This window comes from Puma concolor, chromosome E4 (genome assembly GCF_028749965.1).
Source record: "Puma concolor isolate L17-30 chromosome E4, mPumCon1.1.hap2, whole genome shotgun sequence".
NCBI lineage: Eukaryota > Metazoa > Chordata > Mammalia > Carnivora > Felidae > Puma > Puma concolor.
The window spans coordinates 38711441-38736153 of NC_141683.1; the positions used below are offsets into that span (position 1 = coordinate 38711441).

General features: G+C 39.4%; 1 protein-coding gene across 1 annotated transcript in view; it reads right to left on the bottom strand.

The window, feature by feature from the left end:
• Nucleotides 1-603: 603 nt before the first annotated feature.
• Nucleotides 604-24713, bottom strand: part of INTS7 (integrator complex subunit 7) — a 91972-nt gene continuing 67862 nt past the window's right edge. Inside the window, exons 14-20 of the mRNA XM_086694099.1 lie at nt 18262-18456; nt 17663-17767; nt 16550-16617; nt 10203-10335; nt 6423-6521; nt 4957-5142; nt 604-1878 (exon numbers count right to left, since the gene is read on the bottom strand). Coding sequence (XP_086550225.1) covers nt 1591-1878; nt 4957-5142; nt 6423-6521; nt 10203-10335; nt 16550-16617; nt 17663-17767; nt 18262-18456 — 1074 coding nt within the window. The 3' untranslated portion in view covers nt 604-1590. The remainder of the gene's footprint in view (nt 1879-4956; nt 5143-6422; nt 6522-10202; nt 10336-16549; nt 16618-17662; nt 17768-18261; nt 18457-24713) is intronic.

Consider the following 24713-nt stretch of genomic DNA (forward strand, 5'->3'; position numbering starts at 1 on the left):
ATAAAGGGATGCCATCCACAGTCAACACTGGAGATTCGTACGTTTTGCCATGATGTTCTGGCTGGCCAACGACGAAGAGGGACAATAGCTCACCCGAGCCCGGCAATCTCAGAGGGACCCGAATCGCCAATCACTTCTCATCCCTGGAGGCAACATGACAAGGGAAAAAGAAATACCAACTCATTTTTTTTTTCTTTGAGCCAATGTTGACCTTAAAGGGAAAAAAAGTGCAAAACACAAACAAAGAAAATGGGAGATTTATTTAAAAAGGGAACCTCTATGAGGGTTGATGGGGGGTGGGAGGGAGGGGAGGGTGGGGGATGGGTATTGAGGGCACCTTTTGGGATGAGCAATGGGTGTTGTATGGAAACCAATTTGACAATAAACTTCATATATTGAAAAAAAAGGAAAAAGAAAAAGAAATAAATAAAAAGGGAACCTCTAAGGAAGGTGCCCAGCTCCATCTCGGGAACTGCTTCCAGCCCAACTGCCCCACACACATCATGAACATGCGCAACCCTACGATCCCTGATGTTTGGAAACCATGATCCCAAGCACTGAATGATCCCAAACCGAGAACGAACAGGTAAAATACATCTAGTATACTGTGTTAAGACAGGAAAGTTTATTATTATTATATTTTATATAATGGTTTTCAACCAGTATTGAGATAGAAAAAAAGGGATTTTCTGGCTAACCAGAAAATTTCTATTCCCTGAGCATCCCAACTAATTGAGGTTGTGCTATAGATTGTTTTTTCTAGACAATCAAGTCTAGCATTACATAACTTAAGAAGAAACCAAACCAATCAAAAGATCTGCCCTCCTAATTTAAAAGATTAAGATATTACATGTGAGTGATTTTTTTCACTCTTGGAAATAATGTAAAAAGTCTATAATATAAACAAATATTAGAAAACACAAATGATTACTTGCCAATCTTTGTAACTGTTAGCTGGTTTTGGGGGGGGTCAATTAAATACTAAAACAATAAATTAAGATTGCTTTAGCATAGAGAAATATAGGTGAATAGTTGAAATAATGTAGCAGGATGTTTCAATTCTGCTAGACTGCTTCCTCTCAAAATCCAGAAAACTGGATGTTTCAGGGGACACACTGAAGTCAATCTAGGGGAGAACTGTCTCTACTCCCACAGACTCCTCCGTACCAACTAGTCAGCACTTCCCAATGCCTAGCTCAGAATGAGAGGTCTGTGCCAGGTAGTGAGTGATGTGTTTTGGTGGAGAAATCAGTCAAATATATGAATTCAGTGATCCCAACACATGACTTTTCTTGAAAGAGAAAGAAAGGCTCAGCAACAGAAAAACAATGAAAATGTCAAATAGAAGATAAAGGACATGGTTTGAGAAGGAACAAGGGGAAAGCGTCTTTCTGGCTAGGAATCCAATTATTTCTCGAATTAAATTTTTAAAGAAAAACCAACTCTTTTTTTTTGCCAGAGTATTACATTATAGAAACCAATGAATAGATGGACTCCACATTCTTTTATATCTTAATCCATATGAAAAATCAAATTATTTTTGCCCATTTGATCAATTCCTGTAAAGTCTGTAGTGCATTCATCATGTGGCTAAAACCGTGAGTAGGCATTTCGTTGTTGCTGCTGTTGTAATGGTTGTTGGGCCTGCTGTTGTTGTAGGCGAATTTGCTGGGAATAAGGGTCTTCCAGGGATTTTACAAATATGGTAGTTCTGGGACCCGTCTTCCATACAATACCATTGGCATCTTTCACAGAAGATTCCACTGTAATGTTGTGTGTTCCAAGGATAGCAAAGTTCAACAGAAATTGAGTACTGAAGTAATCATTATGAGGTTCAACCCTCTGCTCCATCTCATTGGTCATATTGTCAATGGGTATCTGGAACGAAAAAATTGTTAAATAATAGTAATAGCTAATACGTACTGAGTGCTTACTGTGAGGTAGGCCCTGTACTAAGCGCTTACTTAATCCCTGCAAACAACCAAGAGGTGTAGGTACTATTATTATCCTTGTTTTACAGATAAAAACACTGAGGCAGAGAGGTTAAGTCATTTCTCCAAGGTCACAGCTAATGAGTAGTGGAACTGGCATCTGAACCAAGGCAGGTGAACTCCAGAGCCTACACTCTTTATCACTAAGTGATACTACCTCCTCACTACCAGAACAAGCTCCCAGAGCCTGTCTCGACCCCTTCATATGCTGCCTTTCCTCCTTGTGAAGGAGCTCAGGACACGCCTCTTCAAAACAATGCTGCTTTGGCACATTGATTCTTTTCAACTAAAGGCACTTGCGAAACAGAGGATGTAGGAAGGGTCTCTGACCTTGCCATTTTTACCTAAAACAGGCCATAAAACCTCCCATGAGAAAGGTGCCTTCTCTGTACCAAGAGAAGGAGAACATCCTTATCACCAGAGACTGGGAATCAAGGTTGAAATGCACGGACTGCCGCCCCATCTCTCTCCCAGTCACTCCCCACCTCTTTACTGCCCATTTGTCTTAAGTCTCCACAAATTTACTGTTTCCTTGTCTAAAAGTTACATAAGCTTTCTGCTCTGGTCACTTCTCTGGGTTTCCATTGTCTGTGAAGACTCCCATGTATGTGTACAATTCTAACAAACTCGTATGCTTTTCTCCTGTTAATGTGCCTTAATGTTAGTTTAATCATAGGCCCAGCTGGAGACCTTAAGAGGGTGGAAGAGAATATTCCCCTCTTACACTTGCTTACCCAACCCCAACTCTGATTCCCATCTTTCTTTAGTCTGTAAAGAGAAATTCTGAAGAAACAGAGTACAATCACCTGTTTCAGGGAGTTTAAAATGTAAGAGACTGAAAAAGAACATAACTCTAAGTAAATACAAGTTGGGGTTCCTCCTCCTAGCCAGTCTGATTTTGTATTACTTAATACAGTCAACCCTCCCTCTTTAAAACAAATTAACTTTATAACTTGTACAGTGCTCATTTAATAATCAGTGTCTTGTTCAGATGGGCAGCACAATATATTCTAAAACACAGATTTATGGGCTTGTTCACTTATGTAGCTTGACACTCATGCCTTTGTCCTTCAAAGAACAGGGTAACACTTGCTGGTATACCCTGACCTGTACCTAAGATTGAAGTATGTTAAGAGAGACACTTATTCTGAGAATGCATACACAGGTAACCTTAATGAATATTTGGCCAGATTGTTCTACATTTATGTGTGTGTTTCTGTTGTATAATTAATGATATAAATGTGCCCTGAAGCTTTGTGACTCAGGGAACAGGTTAATCTTTCCGTAACAGCAATGGAATGAAGTCACTGACCAATTCAAGATCTTAGATTTATAAGCCCGGTTTTGTTTGTTTGCACAACTTCTATAGGGATTTTATGTCCCTAAACAACATGCCTACCAAACAAGAACTTCCTTAAAAGGACCAGAAATAGGCCAAGGCAACCTGATCACTCTGAATGGATGATGCATTTCAAGTTGAGAACTCACTGCATGTAACACAACAGAGCAATCCTGTCCTATATAACTTATATCAGCTTCCAGGCATTAAGCAATGCCTCCAGAAGTAAGTCAATAAGCAGAAGACTGGTTTGAAGGTTTTTTTCTTAAGAGTGGAAATCATATGCAAGGAACAATAAGAATCATCGTTACTGTTCTCTCAAACTCAAAGTGAGGAGACAGCTGTTGAAAGGGGTAAGTTAACTATGTAAATTCTCACTAGGATCTTCTGTGACAATAGGGATCACCCACGAACATAGCAGTTGTACTCCAAATACAGTACATCATTCATCAAATATTTGCTACATAAGGCACCATGCTCCGTGTTGTGGGAGTCAGAGAGGAAGAGAAGAGAATGAAGGCTGAGCCATATCAGAGTGGGCAAAGAAGGAGGAGAAAGTTACCAAAGTAAAGAAAGTAAAAACGGCCTAAGCCACACCTTCTCTTGGGTTTTTAGCCTAAAACCACCAAAGAGAATAAAATGCTCTCTTTTTATATTTCTACTAATACTCCTTTCCTTGCTATGGAGCTCAGTTCAAGCGTGCTCACAATAAACCCAGATACAACCAATGTGGGCATCTGAACAACTCCGTCCCTACAACTGTGTACTTGTTCCCTTGTTCCATTGACTGTGAATAAACCATCAAGGAACCAGAAAGAGATGTCCACAGAAAGGAACACTCTGCATTTGGAATACTGGTATTCCACGGTACTCAGCATCCCGGTCTCGGCTAACAAAGCAAGCACGATTTTTGGTTACCTACCTCGTGATTTCTCAAAGCAGCCAATTCCTAGGGTTACACCCTTAAGGAAAGATTTTACTTTATCTGACCATGCCTGTCAATGCTGTATAGCCTTTTGGGGGGAAAATGCTAAAATTCCCTTAAAATAGAGAAAAATAATTCGATGTGTGCTTTTTGGGGGAAAGGGAGCACTTATTCCCTCAGTCCTGAGGTTTCCCTCCGTGTGGAGGGACTTTTCATTAGATGGGCAGTATTGGTCTCCAGGGAAGGAGGTAAATCCTACTGATGGGGAGTTTCTGGGTAGGAACTGAGCATGGGGAGCTAAGATCTTCTCTTTGCCTTCTCTGGGACTCAGGGCGCTCCTTCCTACCATCAGTTTTACAGGGGCAGGCTCTTGTGTGTGCGGGCTGAGGCTGGTGGGAAAATGCAGTGGTACAAAGCTAGAAGTCCCTGTTGCCAGATACCTGAGCGGGGTTTCCCGACAGCTATAATAATAAAACTCGTATTTGATTACTGTCTGCCTGGATGTTTCTCCATCAGCTGGCTCAGGCAGGGAAAAGAGAAGTGCTGTTCACGAGCCCCCTCAAGCCTCAGAATGTACTTTTAACTTGTGTCCGTATCTCATCTGTTAGGAGGTGTAACTGCAATCTGCTTAACACTAGAAAACTTCCATTAATGTAAGTTGATAAAATCCACATCATAACTCTGCCTCTTTTCTAAATTACCTTGTAGTCTTGTCCAGATTTACTCTGTAGTGTAGAGGAAACATTCAGACAGACGGACTGAATTTTGCGGAAGAGTCCTGGTTTTGATCCATGTTGAACCACTCCCTCTACCTTTAGTGCCAGCTGCTGGTTATTCTGGACCGCGATGGGCTCTGCAGGGTTCCGGGGGGATGGCGACAGAGCAAGCTAGAATACCAACATTAAAATAAATGCTAACAAGCAAGAGCAAGCTCTCTTCTGACAGACAAGTTTGTGCTAATTATCATTTATAGGTTACAACGTTACACATACAACTAACGACCTGGCTATGCCAGGACAACCAGGCAGATGTACCTTTAAGGTCAAGAGTTCCTTCTCCTAATGCTTCCTTTTAAATACCACTGTGTTTTCTACGTCAAACCCCAGTTCTGTGTGAGGGTAAAAGAGGATTAGAAAAAAGTGAAGGCACTATTCTTGCCCATTTCTGGGGTGGGGCCTTTCTTTGACAAGGAAACAATTCCAGTACAGAAATGCATCATGTAAATTTTCATATCTAGAGGCTGTCCTCCAGTCTTTCATAATTTTAAATACACTAAATTCAAAGGCAAACGTACTTAATATTCTAGGATTACACATACAATCAAGTCACAATGGTATAAAAGTCAATTTTAAACCTCTCATTAGAGTAGTTTTTTATTTAAAAACATATTTAAAATCCCCAATACACTTAAACTACCGAAAGCCCAAATTCTGCTAAATGAAGAGATGGAAGAAATTGGGTCTTTCTGATAATGTTGAGCATTGCCTCAGTCAACCCTGCACACATCTTACCTAAGGTAATCAATTTTCCTTATTATTCACATCATTCTGAAATGCAACCCAAAACATTCGAATGGATATGCAAAGTGCACGGAAGACATTTACTGCCAGGGATAACCTAGAAAACCTCTTGCGGGTGACAGTTTTCCTCCTTTCCCAAAAATTCCATTCTCTGAATCAAAAATACATTTTTGAATGTTGAGTGGCTTACATATTTTCAAATACTAGCTCTTCTCATTGGCCAGCTCCTCAAAACTGGATATTCACAGACAAAAGTGCCCTGGAGGTAGGACTGGTGATGTTTTATTGGACCTGATTTATTCTGGGTCTGGAAAGTCCAATCACACACGGACTCAGCTCAAGATCCTTGTAGGTGACTATCATGAAACCTCTCAAATTATTCTTGGAGACAAGGGACAGAGCTCCAGGTACCCAAACACCCGTCTCGCTGCATCTGGCACTGACAGGTCACAAGGGAGAGGGTTTAATCCCCAAATCCCGTTCCTTTCACCAAACCACTCAGTAAAGGGAGAAGAAATTCACAACTAAAGGCTGTAAGTTTCATCAAAACCAAAGGTAAGATCCTGAAGCAGAGCTCTATCCCACATACTCTTCAAAAGATAACTGGGTTTTTAACCAGTATTAACCTCTATTCTTGCTATTATTACCTTGATGCTGGTAGACTGCAGTTTCTGGAAAAAGTATCTCTGAAATGAAAGAGGAACTTTCAGCAAGGAAATGATGGCATTGCAGAGGCATGCTGTATGCTGGGGGGAAGAAAAGAAACTAAGTCAAATAAAAATAAATTTCCAAATTTCATCAACAAATGGTACTTTTAGGAAGAAGTTTAAAAAATAGAAATGGTTGGGGCACCTGGGTGGCTCAGTTGGTTAAGCGTCCGACTTTGGCTCAGGTCATGATCTCACGATCTGTGAGTTCAAGCCCCGCGTCGGGCTCTGTGCTGACAGCTCAGAGCCTGGAGCCTGCTTCGGATTCTGTGTTTCCCTCTCTCTCTCTCTCTGCCCCTCCCCCACTCATGCTCTGTCTCTTTCCATCTCTCAAAAATGAATAAACGTTAAAAAAAAATTTTTTTTTAAGTACAGATGGTCCTATGATTATTGCAAAGGTACATACCTATCAGGAAATAGGCATAACACCCAAATGTTTGCCAAATCTCTCATGTCAAGGAATACAATTGCAGATTTTTACTTTACTTTGAAGTATATTCGATAAAATAAAAAGTAAATGTAGAAGAAAATCCTCAAGGCAAAATAATGCACAAACTTTGCATTTCCATAGCACTTAGAGCTATTAGATATATTATTATATAATGATTTTAGTTACTACAATATAGAGTAACTATTGTATGTTAAAGTAGGATAAAGAAAATATGGTAAAGAAGCCAGAGCAGTATATTGATGTCCGAGGCCAGACCGCAAATCCCACGAACCTGACATCCTCATTCTTCCATCCCATCTCCATCTCCATCTCCACATGGTGGCTTCCCTGTCCCTATAGCCCCAGAGTGAGCAATGGGGGAAACTTACTGGAATTCAGATGAAGAATGACAATACAGTCCAACTCTATGGAGTTCCGAAATTTTAATAGAATACTTTATTTCAAATATCTATTTCACAAATTTAACTGAGTTTTGAAAATCCCAGCATAGCTGAAGAGAATCACTACAATGAATCCTTTGAGTCTTAGTAAGAGGAGCCACACAACTAGAACTTAAAAGAGTTCTGAAATATTATATGTATGTATATATGTATGTATGTATGTATGTATGTATGTATGTATGTATTTAAAACCACTTTATTGAGGTATGACCGACATACAAAAAACTTTACGTATTTAATCTATCCAACTTGGTGAGTTTGGAGATGAGCATACAACTGTAACACCATCAAAGATACTGCAAAGATCACCCAGTCTAATCCTCAATTCTGCTGATAACACAGGTCACCCAGACAGGTAATGGGACAAGCAGGGACTAGAACCTGGGTTGCTTGACTCTTAGTTCAGTGATTTGTTTTCTATTTCACCAATGGTTTGCAAACTTAAGAGAAAAAAAATTACAGCACCATCAGAACACTTGTAACTTGAAGTGACCTAGAACTGCTCCTGTTGGTGTACCCTCCCCTCCCCTTCTCAGTCTACTTCCCTACCAGTGGCCTGAAGTTGCAAGCCACTCTACTGTGCTGTCTGCCCTTCTGAGCTGCTGATTCCAAGCACAGTGCCACCTAGTTGCCTATGTTTGTGAACAATTTTAAACAGCTGGGCATTAAGGCTCTAGGCCAGAAGAATCCACTCCTTATTGGTTTCAGGCTGTTGAACATTTCGTGCCCAAGAGACTCCTAATACAAATGCCAGGTCTATTACTTGAGAAAACCACAACACAGATTCAAACACATTGGGTCTATTTCTTCAGGTTTAACTGTTAAGGCAACATTATTCACCTTCCTGCAACGAGGAATCTGGGAAACACTTGCAGGGACATCCTACTGGTGGCGGAAGTCTGATGCCAACAGTATTTTAGGAGAGAAACCTCTTTAAAGGCTGGACTTAGGGGACCCAAGTGCCCTCAGGCTGTTCTGGGGCAAAAAGGCACCATTCTCTCTTTTAAAAGAATGGAGGCAGATTTTGCAATTCCCCATATGGAGAGTGTGGAGTGCCTCTGAGGCCGATGGCCCCTTGGGCACATGTGCATAGGTGTGTTAGGAGCAGATTACCATTATAGTTAACAGTCTGGAAATAGGGAGGCACACAGTGTAGTTAGTAAGCCAGAAGGAGGACTAGCATAGCACCAACACGCTCTTCTTTGTTGAGTCTGATACTTTACAGCCTTTGTATTTTTTTTAAAGTTTATTTGAGAGAGAGAGAGAGAGAGAGAGAGAGAGAGAGAGAGAGAGAGAAGGCATGTGCAAGAGTAGGGGAAGGGGCAGAGAGAGAATCCCAAGCTGTGGGGCTTGAACACACGAACCGTGAGAGCATGACCCAAGCTGAAACCAAGAGTCGGATGCTCAACCGAATGAACCACCCAGGTGCCCCCAGCCTTTATATTTTTTGACATCTAATCAATGTCTTGCATGGATGTGTGTATTTCCTTCAAAGAGAATCTTTACTCTGTCCCTTAGCAACCAAGTCTCTGTCAAACAACCACCCAGGTCAATTCAACTCAGCAAATACGTACTGACGATCTTATGTCAGGGAATGTATCTGTCCTGAAAATCTAATCTAACTCTTCAACAACATATCTTACCAATTTCTTCTTAAACACCTGATAACGGGTGAGAGTACAGAGCGAGAAGAGCGGGAGCCAGAAAAGAGCTACAGGGAATGTCAGCATCTAATGGGTGGCCAGGGCAAGGGAAACTCTCCAAGGTACAAGGTCACAGGTGGGTTGTTATGGGCTGAATGTGTGGCTTCCCCAAACTCCTGCATTGAAGCCCTATCTCCCAATATGTTGGTAATTGGAGGCACGGCTTTTGGGAGGGTATGAGGGTTGGATGAGGTCATGAGGATGGGGCCCCATGATGCGATTAGTGTCCTTACAAGAAAAAAAGAGACCAGAGCTCCCTTTCTCTTCCACGTGTGAGGGCACAGTGAGAAGGTGGCTGTCCACAAGCCAGCAAGAGGGTTGTCACCAGGAACCAAACTGGCTGCCACCTTTGTTCTGGACTTTCCGGCCCCTACAACCATGAGAGAGGAGTGCCTATTGTTTAAGCCAGCCTGTCTACGGGTATTTTGATACAGGAGCCTGAGCCGACTAAGACACTTGGGGAATGGCCAGACAGGGAGGAGAAAATCTGGGTGAGGGTGTGTCAGTCTGTCCTGTGATGGAGGAAACTGAAGGAAGAGGAAGAGCTGAACAGGGCCAGAGGCAATAGATTCAGCAGGCTAAAAGGACATCAGTGGCATCATCTGGCAGGAAGTGATTCACTGCCTTGTAGATGACAAGCACAGTTCTTTCTGTTTCAATTGGCCAGTGGTTCTCAACCCTGGTGGCAGGACAGAATCAATCACCTGGGAGCTTTTTATAAATACTAATGCCTGGGCCTCAGCTGCAGAGATTCAAAGTTACTTGGTCTGGAGTGGGGCCTGGGTAGTGATTTATTTTTTTTAAAAAACTCCCAAAGTGATTCTAACGTGTAGCCAGGGTTGAGAACTATTGCAACTTCAGTTCAATTGTTAAAAGGAAAAAAAAAAGTGCATTCTGGTAGAGCAGATTTGACACATTAACGTAACTCTATAGCAGTGAGAGATGTGCTAAGTGCTCCATGGATTAGCTCATTTCATCCTCACAGCAATTATTAACCCTTACAAAATAGGCACAGCAGAAAACAGGCAGAGAGGGGAATTCGATGAATTCACATGGTTAGTAAGTGTTGGATAAAAACCCACTTCTATCTATGTAATGAAAACTCAATAAAACAAATGTCACTTGCCATGTAAGAAACAGGGGTATATTTCCGATTGAGTGATTCCACTTCCTCCAAGACATGATTATACACAGACATCATTCTCCTCTCATATTCACTGTCAGCATGGGCCGCTCCAGTAGATCCGTATTCCTGGAAACTGAGGTCAAATCAGTATCAGTTAATCAACCAAAATAGTCACTACTTCAATGTCTACATGTGTCAGGCACTTTGCACATGTTCTCATTTAATTTGTAAAATAACGACGTAGGCACGGTTGTTTCCATTTTACAGGTGGAGGGAAATTGAGGCTTGGAGAGGTTAAGTAATAAGCCTGGAATTCAAACCCAGACCTGACTTCAAATTCTGTAAGTCTAATCACTTTGGTGTTAGGTAGTAGAAAAATGTTTAAACCCTGTCTGTGCCATGAGGGGAAGGAGACCTAAGACATTTGAAAAGGTAATTATCCATAAGTGCCAAATAACCAGTGAAGATCTATAAATAACAGATCAGCACATGGAGAGAGGGGAGGAATGCCACAGAACAGACAGGTCCTGAGCAAATTAGCGGGCAAGCAGGATGGAGATGTGGAGTGGTGGAAGTGTGCAGGGCATTTGTGGCTGTGGAAACGGCATGGATCCACAGCATGGATGTGAAAGGCACAGGCATGTTCAGGGGAGAGCTAGTATATAGAGCATGCTGGAAAGTTTTACCGAGATTCCTTCTTTCTTCCTCTACTGCCTCAGACCTAAAAGTGTTTTGAAAGTCTTCCTAAGTGAAAAAAGAAAGCAAACCTTTTGTATTCCAACTAAACTTCAAGGGGGTTATTCGAAAATGCAACATAGGTAATTCAGCCACACTGGGCATAACACTGTTCTTATTATTCATTGAGATTTGTTCTCTAGCCCAGTGTATGGTTTATTTCATTAAATGTTCCAAATGCACTTGAAAAGAACATATACACTGCTGTTGGTACATGTCAATTAGGTCAAGATGATTGATAGTGTTGTTCAAGTCTTCTACATCCTAAGAAATTTTGACAAGCTGTTCTTTAATTACTCACAGAGGAAGTGTTGAAAACTTGATAATTGTGGATTTATTTCTCCTTTCAGTTCTGCCAGTTTTTGCTTCATATGTTTCTTTGTACATATTTAGAATTATGTCTTCTTGATGGATGGATTCCTTTATTATGATAAAATGTACCTTGTACTGAGGTCTATTTTGTATGATATTAATATGGTCACTTCAGCTTTTAGAGTTTCAGGATATATACTTTTCTGTCCTTATGTTTACTTTTATCTGTGTCTTTATAATGGGTTACTTGTGGTGAGCAGACAGTTGGGTTTGCTTTTGTATTCAGTAGGGTAATCTCTGATTTTATTTAGAGTAAGACTACATTTACTGTAATAACTGGTATGGTTGGGTTTATGGCTACCATCTTGTAATTTGTTTTCTACTTTTCCATCTGTTCACGGTTTCTTTTTATCCTGTCTTCCCCATCTTCTTTTGGATTAACTGGGTTTGTTTCTGTTGTTTTTAGTATTTCATTTTATCTCATCTCCTGGCTTGTTTTTTAGTGGTTGCTCTAGAGTTTATTCGTCCTTAGTTTATTGCAAGTTATCTTCAAATAATTTTCTATATGCTACTTCATGTAAAACATAAAAATCATACAGCAATCCCCTCCCTGTCATGTCTTATTTCCTACATTTTACTTCCACATGTTATAAACTCCCATAGTTATTATTGTTTTGAATGATCAACACTTTAAAAAAATGAAAGAAGTCTTTTATATTTAGTGACATATTTACCATTTCCAGTGCCCTTCACTCTGTTTTGTAGCTCTTTTTTTTTTTTTTTTTTTTTTCAACGTTTATTTCTTTTTGGGACAGAGAGAGACAGAGCATGAACGGGGGAGGGGCAGAGGAGAGAGAGGGAGACACAGAATCGGAAACAGGCTCCAGGCTCTGAGCCGTCAGCCCAGAGCCCGACGCGGGGCTCGAACTCACGGACCGCGAGACCGTGACCTGGCTGAAGTCGGACGCTCAACCGACTGCGCCACCCAGGCGCCCCTGTAGCTCTAAGTTTACAGTGGAAATGGTTTCACTTCAGCCTGAAGAACTTAACATTTCTAGTAGTGCACAGCTGGTGGTAACAAGTTTTCTCAGATTTTGTCTGAAAAGGCCTTTATTTAGTCTTAATTACTGAAGGATAATTTTTACTGAATATAGAATACTGGGTTACCTTTTTCACTTTCATAACTTTAACGATGTTCTAATTGTCTTCTTGCTTGCATTATTTCTGATGAGAAATCAGTGGATTTCTGATCTTTCTTCCCTTCTATGCACTCCCTTTCTTCATTTAAATTTTTTCTCTTCATCATTGGTTTTCAGCAATTTGATTACAATGTATGGCTTGTTATGGTTTTGTTTACCTTACTTGTGGTTTGTTAAGCTTCTTGAATCTGTGGGTTTACATTTTTTTTTTTTAATTTTTTTTTTTCAACGTTTTTTTATTTATTTTTGGGACAGAGAGAGACAGAGCATGAACGGGGGAGGGGCAGAGAGAGAGGGAGACACAGAATCGGAAACAGGCTCCAGGCTCCGAGCCATCAGCCCAGAGCCCGACGCGGGGCTCGAACTCACGGACCGCGAGATCGTGACCTGGCTGAAGTCGGACGCTTAGCCGACTGCGCCACCCAGGCGCCCCTGTGGGTTTACATTTTTAATTAAACATTAAAAAACTTCAGCCATTTAAATATTTCCCTTTCCTTCATTCCCCTCTTTCTAGGATTTGTGGTTGCATGTATATATTAGTACAAATGATATTGTTCCACAGGCTAGTTTTGACTCTGTTGTTTTTCAGGCTGTTTCTTATTTCACTGTCCGGTCTGGGTAGTTTTTATTGTTATGTCTTCCAAGTTCACTGAACTTTTCTCTTGCAATATCGAATGTACCATTAAACCTAACCCAAAGTTGAATTCTATATCCATCAAAATTATCTTTCAAAAATAAAGGCAAAATCAAGATACTGTATTTTTTAGCTCTAGAAATTCCATTTGGTCCTTTTTACATCTTTAATTTTTCTCCTAATTATGTTATCTTTTACCTTTAAATCTCTGAAAATATTAGTAATAGCTATTCTAGAGTCCAACTCTGTAAATTCCATCATCTGTCATTTGTTGAGTCTTTTTCCTAAATGACTTAATTTTCTCCTGGTTATGTCACATTTTCCTGCTTCCTCTCATGTCTAATAATTCTTGATCTGATGCTACAAGTGTGGATTTTATACTGTTGAACTTTTTATTTTATTGTCTTTAGAGAATGTTAAATTTTGTTTCGGTAGACAGTCAAGTTACTTGTATATAATCCTGATCCATTTAAAGCTTATCTGAAAGACTGCTCTAGACTTAGTTTAGCCCTACTGCTAAGGTGGTGTGACCCTTCTGGTGTTTCTTCTGAATGCTCTCAGTGTTCAATAAGGTCTCTCCATTTGGCTAGGTGGAACTCAAAACATTTCTCAGACATGTGTGAACTCTAGGAATTGTTCAGCTTATAACTTCTGGTCATCATTCTTCCCCCAGTAGTTGTTTTTTGCCTGGCCTTGTGCAGTTTCCCTTACATATGTGTATCTTAGTACACATATGCTAATCTTCAGCCAAAGAATCACAGCCTATGAAATTTCTGGAGCTCTTTCCCTGGAAACCTGCTTTCTCTCCCCTGTATTCTGTCCTGCAAGTTCTAGCTTCTTCTGGTTCCCTGAACCCTGATTCCTATCTCTTCAACTAAGCAAGACCACTGTGTTCTGCTGAGTGCCTCCAGGGAAAAGAAAGGAAAGACTATGGTAGGGTTTACCTTTTTGTGTCCCTTCACCAAGGGATGACATTCCTGAATTTCCTGTTGTCCAATGTCTGTAAACAGTTAACTGTTTACAGTTTTACATAAAACTTTTATGTTTTATCCAGGTTTTAGTTGTTCGCAGTAAAAGGAAAAGTCCAGTCTATTCTGTCATAGCCAGGAAGTGTTCGCTTATCTTTTAGGCAGTAACATAAAGATTAAGTGCAAAGGACTCATTACAAATAAAAAGTCAGAATAGAAAAATGCAATGAACCACCATCTCAAAATATTTCTTCTTGATAATTCTAAAAAGTTGGAATGAGGTAGACAATTCATAATTATAAACATCTACCCTGTCATAATCCATATTTAATGTTATTGGTTCAGGCACTATATTAGGTGCTAGAGATACAAAGCTGAATAGTAAGACAAAATGCCTTCTTCCAAAAAAGCTTCTAGGCTATGAAAAAGATAGACACATTTTTGTAAAAACTACAGTGAAATACCTATGTTATGCCTCCTTTTCTTGAGTTTTTTTTTAAATTAACTTTTAAGTTTATATCCAAGTGAGTTAGCATGTAGGGCAATAATGATTTCAAGAGTAGATTCCAGTGATTCATCCCCTATGTATAACACCCAGTGCTCATCCCAACAAGGGTCTTCCTTAATGTCCCTTGCCCCATTTAGCCCATCCCCCCCCCACCCCTCTGGCAACCCTCAGTTTGCTCTCCATATTTAAGAGTCTGTTTTGTCCCCCCCCCGCCTTTTTATATTATTTTTGCTTCCTTTCCTTATTTTCATCTGTTTTATATCTTAAATTCCACATATGAATGAAGTCATACGATATCTGTCTTTCTCTAATTTTGCTTAGGATAATACCTTCTAGTTCCATCCATGTAGTTGCAAATGGTAAGATTCATTCTTTTTGATTGTCGAGTAATACTCCATTGTATATATATACCATACCTTCTTTACCTATTCATCAGTCGATGGGCATTTGGGCTTTTTCCATACTTTGGCTATTGTCGATAGTGCTGCTATGAACATTAGGGTGCATGTGTCCCTTCAAAACAGCACACCTGTATCCCTTGGATAAATACCTAGTAGAGCAATTGCTGGTCACAGGGTAGTTCCATTTTTAATTTTTTGAGGAACCTCCATACTGACTTCCAGAGTGGCTGTGCCAGTTTGCATTCCCACCAGCAGTGCAAAAGAGGTCCTCCTGAGGTTCTTTTTTAGCTGCAAGTCCTTCTTTACTTGGAAGGCACAGAATATATAATATCAAGAACAGAAGTTTTAGGAGGAAGCCACTCTTAGCAGTTGTATACTATTGAGAATGAAACCCAAAGAACCCTCCTTCAAGGTACAAGCTTTCTTTTCCAACTTTTCCCTGCTATGAAGGGCAGAGGCTAGGAGAACTGGTTTGGAGAGTGAGAGGGGCGGAGAAGAGTGAGAAGAGAGTAGCAGCATGAGTAAGCTGGCTGGATAACTCCCTTCACCCCATCCCTGCTGACAGTGCACTCAATCTCTCTGTTAAAAAGTCAATCAAGAGAAAAACATGCCTGTCATACCAGTCAACAGTACAATGATATCTGGGTGCTAAGAAGTAAAATGAGTACGGCACAATAAAAAATGGTGTGAGGTGAGTCTTGAATCAGCAATTAATTGGCAAAGACTCTGTAAAGTACATGAAAGTGTAAGCACACTTTGAAACTTAAAAGGAAGGGGTTTGTTTTTTTAAAAACAAGCACTGCAGGTCTGAAGGGAAAATGAACACTGGTGAGAACAGGATAAAAGGAAAAACAAGCAAATATTAGTATGTTATGAAAATATTAAAATGGATCAGATGAATGGGGAAAAAGATAGCTAAGCGGCCTAGTCTAGGAGTAGGCAGAATTTTAAGACAGAAGTAAGGACTTTGCTATTGTCCGGAAAGGAAATGGTGAGTGACTGCTTCAGGGTAGAGAAATTTTACCCTGCTTTGTTGATTGTATTCTTTGAGAAAGCTGACCCTGGAATCACAGGCCTTATTAGACTGGAAATGACAGACACCTGAAAATGCACATTCCAAAACAGAATAGTATAATGGGAAAAAAACAGAAAAACAAACAAAAAAACCAGTGGAACATTCCTGAATAATTAGTTAATGGAAGAGGAGAGAAGAATATTAATGAAGCAAAAATAGGAATATCTTTTTGTTTAGGAAACCAAGGAATAAAAATGCCAAGCTTAATTATATTATTAACCCAGTTTTCCAGACCAAAATTTAGTTACAGTATACAAGAAGAAAATATTCAAATTTCAAAGAATTTCTTCTTAGTTATTTTTCCAGGTCAGTGTTTTAAAAATAGGAGGCAGGAGGTAAATAAACAATGGAGTCGGAAAATCCATGTTTTGTCAGTAGCTGTGACCTCAGGTAAATACTGGAGAAGTCCCTGTTCTTTGTTCTTCTGTAAAACCTCTTCCAAAACACTGTTGTGATGACTAGGTAAGATAACATATTTGAAAATGTACTTCAATGTAAACTATTATTAGAAATACCTTGCTGATTCTGGATCCAAAATGAGGGCTTCTATTGCATGAGATATCAATAAACAGCTCTGCTGCTGTCTGGATGGACGTTAAGGTTATACATGAAAAGAGAGAAATCCACATAGACTTTATATTCTCTGAAGTTCAAGTCGAGATGAGGACCACATTTTAAGTGAAGGCAACAATGTTATCAAATCAAATAGTTTGGGACTCTATTTTTTCCCCCTTTTATTGTTTATAATAGTGACTCTCACATTCTGTTCCAGGAAGAGTACTTCAGAGGCCGCCTAATGTGGGGGTGGGGTAGGGGGCGGGAACCAAGCAACAGGCCCTGTGATTCAATCACAGAAATGGTTTTCTTCTGCTTAGATGTAGAAGTTTCACTGATAAAAGTTAAAAACAGCAACAACCAAAATGGTCTCTAGATACCCCAGAGGTTCCTAAGCTGGGGCTCAAGGGACCTGTTAACCCTACTGCAACTTTACAAATCTGCTGGGGGGTGTGCATAAATGCATTCTGGAGAGGAGAGGGTCCACAGCATTCATAAGGTTTTTACTTAGAAACCCAAAAGGCCCAGAACTACTGGTTTATAGGCCCTACAACTTAAAAACAATTTATCTCTGCCCTCCTTTCAAAAAGGGTTTGAGGCTGCTAATAAGAAAATACGGAAAACCCAAGGAAGGCTTAGGGAACAAAAGGGACAATGAAGATTATGGAATAATAGATCATTAATAAAGGTGATGGGAACCAGGGTTGTTCACCATGAAGAAAACAGAAGTGATGCAAAAGAGAAAATTGTTTTCTGGTGGGAAAATGTGTTACGTTTTCTGCTGCAGCTCAAGTGAGCACCAAGTATGTGGCACTGGGGGACCCGGGTTTTGGATGCTCTTCTTAGCGGTGGAGAAAGGCCACAACTGAGTCACTATTAATTTTTAAAGCCTGGCCGAAGTTAAAAAGTACAACTGTACTGCTCATACTAGATTTCAAAAGAGAAGTTATTAATTATAATACATTTGTAGGCTTATCTACTATATATTTTTTAGTCAAGCACATCTGAAGCATTAACTCTACATTTAAAAGAATACTTCCAGAGAACAAGAAATAACGAGGCGGCTTAGGATATAGTTCCACATTCCTCAAAGTTGCTGAATCAGCATCAAAAGATGCCTGGTAAAGATCCCCATATCGGGAAGCAAGGCTTCGGAATTCTTCCATGGACTGTTTCATCTGAAAAGAAGGAAAAGTATCCATTACCAGAAACAAACATGCTATCATTATTGTATAATAACAGACCACACACACAAAAAAAAAAACAACCCTCCTCAAACAAACAAATCCAAAAGTAGTTCAACTCTTTTCATTTCCATTCCATTCATTCTTACAAACGTTGTTAAATAAAATTAACAAAGATGGTAAACGTTCAAGGAAGTATAATAATACATATAATACACAGAAACAAAAAACATTGCTTTTTTAGCTTCCAGTTCCACTAAAACAATTAATACAGTTATAAACATGCAGCACCTAGTGAGACGTCTTCAATCATTTTGCCACTAAAAAAATGTCAGCCTATTTTTGGCAAGACAGATGAGTTAATAAGCATTTGATAGTTAATGTCTTTTAGTCAAACCGCTGATTTCAGAATTTTTCATCTCACAACTAACCTCAAAAACCTCTAAAGTATAAATAAACACTGCACTGAAAATAAAGTTAAGACACACCTGATTGGAGATGCGACCACACCTCTGAAGGTCATTCCCTAAGGTCATGGCAATGGTTGTGGCAATTGCAGGTGGAGGGCTTGTCTTTAGGCTATTGCAAGTACAGATAAGTTGAGAGAAGGCTTGTAGAAGGTCAATCCTGAGTTTTACAAATTCACACTGAAAACTTAAAGGATTCAGTGGTGTACTGGCAGCCTGGGGGGAAAAAGATATATATAAGACAAAATAAACGTAAGAGCAAGATGGGGCCAGACAAAAAGTATTCGGCACCGTTTGTGCATAAGAGCAGTAGCTCTAACACTGATGGATAAACAAACACCTACATCATAAGAGGAATGATGTAATATTAGAAAGAAAAACTTAGCATACTTAGCATCAGCTCTGAAAAACTGTATGTTTCATCAGCATTCAGGTTCTTTACTTCCTATATTCACAGTCTCTACAGCATGTGGGTTGGTTCGATCATCACCAGTAGGTTATCATTTGAGGGACACTTCAAGGACATTATCATTCTTCCAAAACCCCCTTATCACCACCTTACTTTCTTTAAAAAAAAAGATTTTTTTTAGGGGCGCCTGGGCAGCTCAGTCGGTTGGGCGTCGGACTTCGACTCAGGTCATGGTATCGCGGTCCGTGGGTTCGAGCCCCACGTCGGGCTCTGTGCTGACAGCTCAGAGCCTGGAGCCTGTTTCAGATTCTGTGTCTCCCTCTCTCTCTGACTCTCTCCCATTCATGCTCTGTCTCTCTCTGTCTCAAAAATAAATAAATGTTAAAAAAAAAATTAAAAAAAAATTTTTTTTAACGTTTATTTATTTTTGACAAATGGAGCGGAAGCAGGGGAGGGGTAAAGAGAGAAGGAGACACAGAATTCCAAGCAGGTTCCATGTTGTCAGCACAGAGCCCGACGTGGGGCTCGAACCCACGAACCGTGAGATCATGACCTGAGCCAAAGTCAGAGGCTTAACCAACTGAGCCACCCCAGGCACCCCACCACCTTCCTACCTTTCTAACCTGAAATTCTCATCACTGGAATCATGAATAGGATTTTTAAAAGTTGGGAAGTGAAGGAGGAAAGAAAGATAAGGGCAGAAGAAACATGGTGCTAGACAGTCACTGTTAAAAAAACATGTTGTCTCATAGCTGCATTTTCCCACTGTGAGCCCAGATTAATACTAAAAAGAATTTCTGAGTAGACATGTTTAGAATGCACAGAGAGGCTAATGGAAGGAAGAACAGTTCAAAACACACAAATAAGTTTCAACGAAGATGGAGAAGTATCAGGGTACTTATCTAGGGTCCTGGATAGTAAAAGCAACATTTGCTACGTAGAGGGGGCAAAAAATGTTAAGTCAAGCCAGAGACTCATTGGCAACGAACCAGGACAACTTTTAACTACTCAGCAACTACTCTAGCAGAGAACCGAGCATGGTGCTTTCAACACAAGGCATACCAAAAATGTGCTAAATTAACAATAAATGGAGGCATAGTGAAAATAATTTTCCTCTGATATGACTAGCTTAAAACATGCTGATGCTGTTTGCTCCTTAGATACTACCTTACTTAATACTATCCTTTCAGCAGGAGAGCAACGCATTTGACTTAGGGAAGTCAGGTACAATATTACCATCTAGCCAAGTATCACATATTGACCTTAGTGTACTTCTCTCTACTTTTAATGTCAAATAGTAAGTTTTGTTATTTGGTAGTATTCATATTTTACTCTAGGACTTAGCCACTCCCTAGAACACACACCTGCTCTAGTATTCTTCTTAAATTCCAAGGTCCTTGATGATATTTAAAAGCTACATATAAATAGAGCTATAGTAGTTAGAGGTAATAATTGTACTCAATATAGTGAATTCTGTGGTTTTCATGCTTTTGGGATGTCTGTTCTAATCATGACACAGCATAGATTAGGAGATTAAACAGATCAGTTCAATTGTTTTTAATTCCTTAGAGATTTAATTTGGTCTTATAAGACCTCCTCTGCTCCTTAAACTACTACCTGCTATTTTTAACTTACTGCTTGTCAGTAACTTTACAATGGTCAGGAATACAAGTAGGTGTATATGATACTTTTATATAAATACAGACCATCTGACCAGACAAAAAACACTGGCAATCTTGTGCCAACATGCATTATAAAACTGAAAGAGAAGCAAGATGTAGTTACAATGAGGGAGATTTACCGCAATTCTGGATTTATTTTTGAATATTTTATTGATGATGTAAGATGGTCACCTTGAAAGTGACTGTGCATCTTGGATTGTGTTAAACTGAAGGAAAGCAATGCTAGATATAACACATGTTCAGAAGAACACAGAAAAGATAGATTTGTCATAGAGGTCAGAGGCTTTACGGTAAGATCACCCATGAAAGACAGAAACTGTGTAAGAAATAAAACTTAGATTTATAGCAGTATGCATAATGCTAATAAGGAATATAAAGAATATTATTTACTTTTCTTTGTATTGAAACTAAAGCTTAAACAGAAGTTGGGAATCTAAGGTTAACAGGTAAAGCAAAAATTATATGTAACTAATATTACCCTTGCAACTTCCTCAAGAAGGAATGATATTCAGTGAATTCAACACATGCCAATGAAGGAACAACAGACTCAGAGCTCTCCCTAAGGCTTACTCTGAGGCATCAGCTAATTGGGAAGAGCTATCCCCACTATTTGGATTGCTATTTTACTTCCCCGTTAAATAACTATTTTTCTCCTTCCTTGCTTTTTTTCCCTTCCTTCTTTCTTTTCCCCTAAACATTTACAGTTAAATCTTTGTTAGGTATGCAAATAACACTACTTAACTGTTGACTTGTAGTACTTACCCAATTTTCTTTTTTTATTTTTAAAGTTTATTTCCTTTGAGAGACAGAGAGAGACAGAGCATGAGTCGGGGAGAGGCAGAGAGGGAGACACAGAATTCAAAGCAGGTTCCAGGCTCCAGCACAGAGCCCTACGCAGGGCTTGAACCCATGAATCGTGAGATCATGACCTGAGCCAAAGTCAGATGCTTAACTGACTGAGCCACCCAGGTGCCCCCCCACCCAATTTTCTAAATGGAGCTACCTAAAGAAACCAACATGGCTTAAAAGAAAGCTATCTGATGAGCCCAGTTAAAAAACAGGGTGTGTGGGGGCGCCTGGGTGGCGCAGTCAGTTAAGCGTCCGACTTCAGCCAGGTCACGATCTCGCGGTCCGGGAGTTCGAGCCCCGCGTCAGGCTCTGGGCTGATGGCTCAGAGCCTGGAGCCTGTTTCCGATTCTGTGTCTCCCTCTCTCTCTGCTCCTCCCCCGTTCATGCTCTGTCTCTCTCTGTCCCAAAAATAAATAAACGTTGAAAAAAAAAAACAAAACAAAACAGGGTGTGTGTGTGTGTATGTGTAAGCCATAATGCAAACTTTGGACCTGGCAACCACCATTGTACTTTTGTTCCTATAAATCCGACTTCTTTACATATCTCGTACAAGTGGAATCACGTATCATGTGTCTTTTTGTGTCTGGCTTATTTTGCTTACTATAAGCTCAGATTTTGAAAGAATAAGCCAAGCATAAAGCAATCATGGCCTAGACCGTTTTAGACCAGGCCTCCTGCTAACAACAGCAGTGAAGACTGAATACAATATTAAGAACATCTATTTGAAAGCACTGAAGAGCTTAAGGCAAAAAAGGATTTTGAAGTAAAAAATCATGGAGAGATGGAAAGTGCAAGGAGGTGAGACTAACATTTGGTAACATTTTCTCCCTTGAGATATTTGCTAACTTGCAAGCTGCTCCTGAGAGTCTGAGAAGCTGAGCAGAATTGCTGGCAATCTCCTAGGACCAAGGGGGTGCTGGGAAGAACATTTCAGGCTTTTGGCTATAACCTCAAAGGGCTACGCCCCAGGAGTCAGGAGAACCCAAAAATGTACTGGCTCTCTCCAGGACCGAAGCCTAGCTTTGAATCAGTTCAGTCCTTGGTTGGATTAAGGTGATCTTACCCTAACTGCCTGCCAAGGGCAAAGAAAGAGATGTAAGGCTCTGGATGATGTAATCGGATACTTTTTCATCCACAGTGTCCAAAACCAAATAAAAAATTACCTAGCATACAAAAAAGACAAAATTCTCCAAACCAAGAGGCAGAAAAATCAGTCTAAGACACAAGCCACAATGGATCCAGAAAACAGAACATCAGACATGAATTAGTTAAAAGAAAGTAAATGGCAAGACAGAGTCCTGGCAGAGAACTGGAAAATATAAAATAGCCAAATGGAAATTCTGGAACTGAAAAAAAACCCACAACAAATGAAATTAAGGACCTAATGAATAGGTCTGACAGCAGATCAGACACAATGTAAGAATCACTGAATTGGAAGATAGGTCAGAAGAACATACATAGAGCTAAGAATAGAGAGATAAAAAGATGGAAAATGCAGAAGAGAATGTAAGAGAAAAATGAAACATGGTGAAAAGAGTTATTGTAGGTATCTGGAGTCCTAAATGAAAGAGAAAGGGACAGAAGCTATAGCTGAAGAGACAATGGCCAAATGTTTGAAAATGATCAAAGTCATCAAGCCATAAATTCAAGAAACACTATGAACCCCAAAAAGCATTTATACTGGTAAGAGTCTGAGCTGGAAACCACCATGGGAAACTTTTGGTGGTATTTATTAAAGCTGAATCTCAGTATATCTTATGACACAGCACTACCATTCAGAAGAAATGCACACATCTACCAAAAGATGTACATTAGAATATTCATATCAAATTACTCTTAATAGTCCCAAACTGGAAATAACCCAAATGTTCCCCAGTGATATCAAAGATAAACAAATTGCTTTAACAGTCACCAAAAGAATATCACAGAGCAATGAAAATGAATGAATTACCACAATATGTAAAAACAATAAAATGAATGAATAAACATAAAGCTGAGCAAAACAAGCTACAAAGGTAAAGGAAGCATGAACTGGGGAAAAAAATTTTAAAACAAAAACCATAAAGGAAGAAAGACCAATAACTTAGACCATTAAGTCTTAGACTACTAAGAACTACTGTTCATCAAAAGATAGAAAGTGGGGAATAAAAGCTACAAAATAAGATATTTGCAACTCATTATCACCTATAAAAAAACTAGTATCCAGAACATATAAGGAACTCTGACAAATCAATAAGATAACCAGCCTGCTAGGAAAATGAACAAAAAACTTCAACTTTCACTTCTGTGAAACATCTTTTCTCTCTCTCTCTCTCTCTCTCTCTCTCTCTCTCACACACACACACACGCACGCACGAGCGCGCGCACACACACACACACACAAAATACAAGTGGCCAAATATGAAACAAATGTTCAATTGTTTCAAGAAAATAAAAAGGCAACTACTGAATGGGAGAAAAGATTTGCAAATCCTATATCTGACAAGGGGCTAATATCCAAAACATATAAAGAACTCTTATTAACCCAATAACAAAACAAAACAAAACAAAACAAACAACAATCTGATTACAAAATTAGTAGATCTGACTAGACATTTTTCCAAAGAAGACATAAAGATGGCCAAGAGGTACATGAAAAGATGCTCATCATCACTAATCATCAGGGAAATGCAAATCAAAACCACAAGATATCACTTCATATCTGTTAGAATAACCATCATCAAAAAGATAAGAAATAAATACTATCAAGGATGTGGAGAGAAGGAAACTCTGATATACTGTTAGTGGGAATGTAAACTGGTGTTAGCCACTATGGAAAACGGTATGGAAGGTTTCTCAAAAAAACTAAAAACAGAACTACCATATAATCCAGCAATTCCACATCTGGGTATTCATCTGAAGAAAACAAAAACATTATCTCATATATGCACCCCATGTTCATTACAGCATTATTTACAATAGATATGGCAACAACCCAAACGTCCATCAACAGATGAATGGATACAGGAAATGTGGTGCATATATATAATGGAATATTATTCAGTCATAAAAAAGTGAAATTTTGCCATCTGCAATAACACCGATGGACCATGAGGGCATTATGCTAAGTGAAATAAGTCAGACAAAGACCAATGTTGTATGATCTCATTTATATGTGGAATACAAAACAAAAAACAAACAAAAAAAACCCCAAGCTCATAAATACAGGGAATAGATTTGTGGTTGCCAGAGGTGGGGAGGTGGGGTGGTAGGTAGGTGGGTGAAATGGGTGAAGGGGGTCAAAAGTATAAACTCCCAGGTATAAAATAAATAAATCATGGGGATATTGTGTATAGTATGGTGAGTATAGTTAATAATACTGTATTGCATGTTTCAAAGGTGCTAAGAGAGTAGATCTTAAGTTGTCAGCACGAGAAAAAGTTTTACAACTATGTATGCTGATGATGGATATTAACTAACTACACTTACTGTAGTGATCATCTTACAATATATACAAATATTGAATCATTGTGTTATATACCTGAAACCAGTAT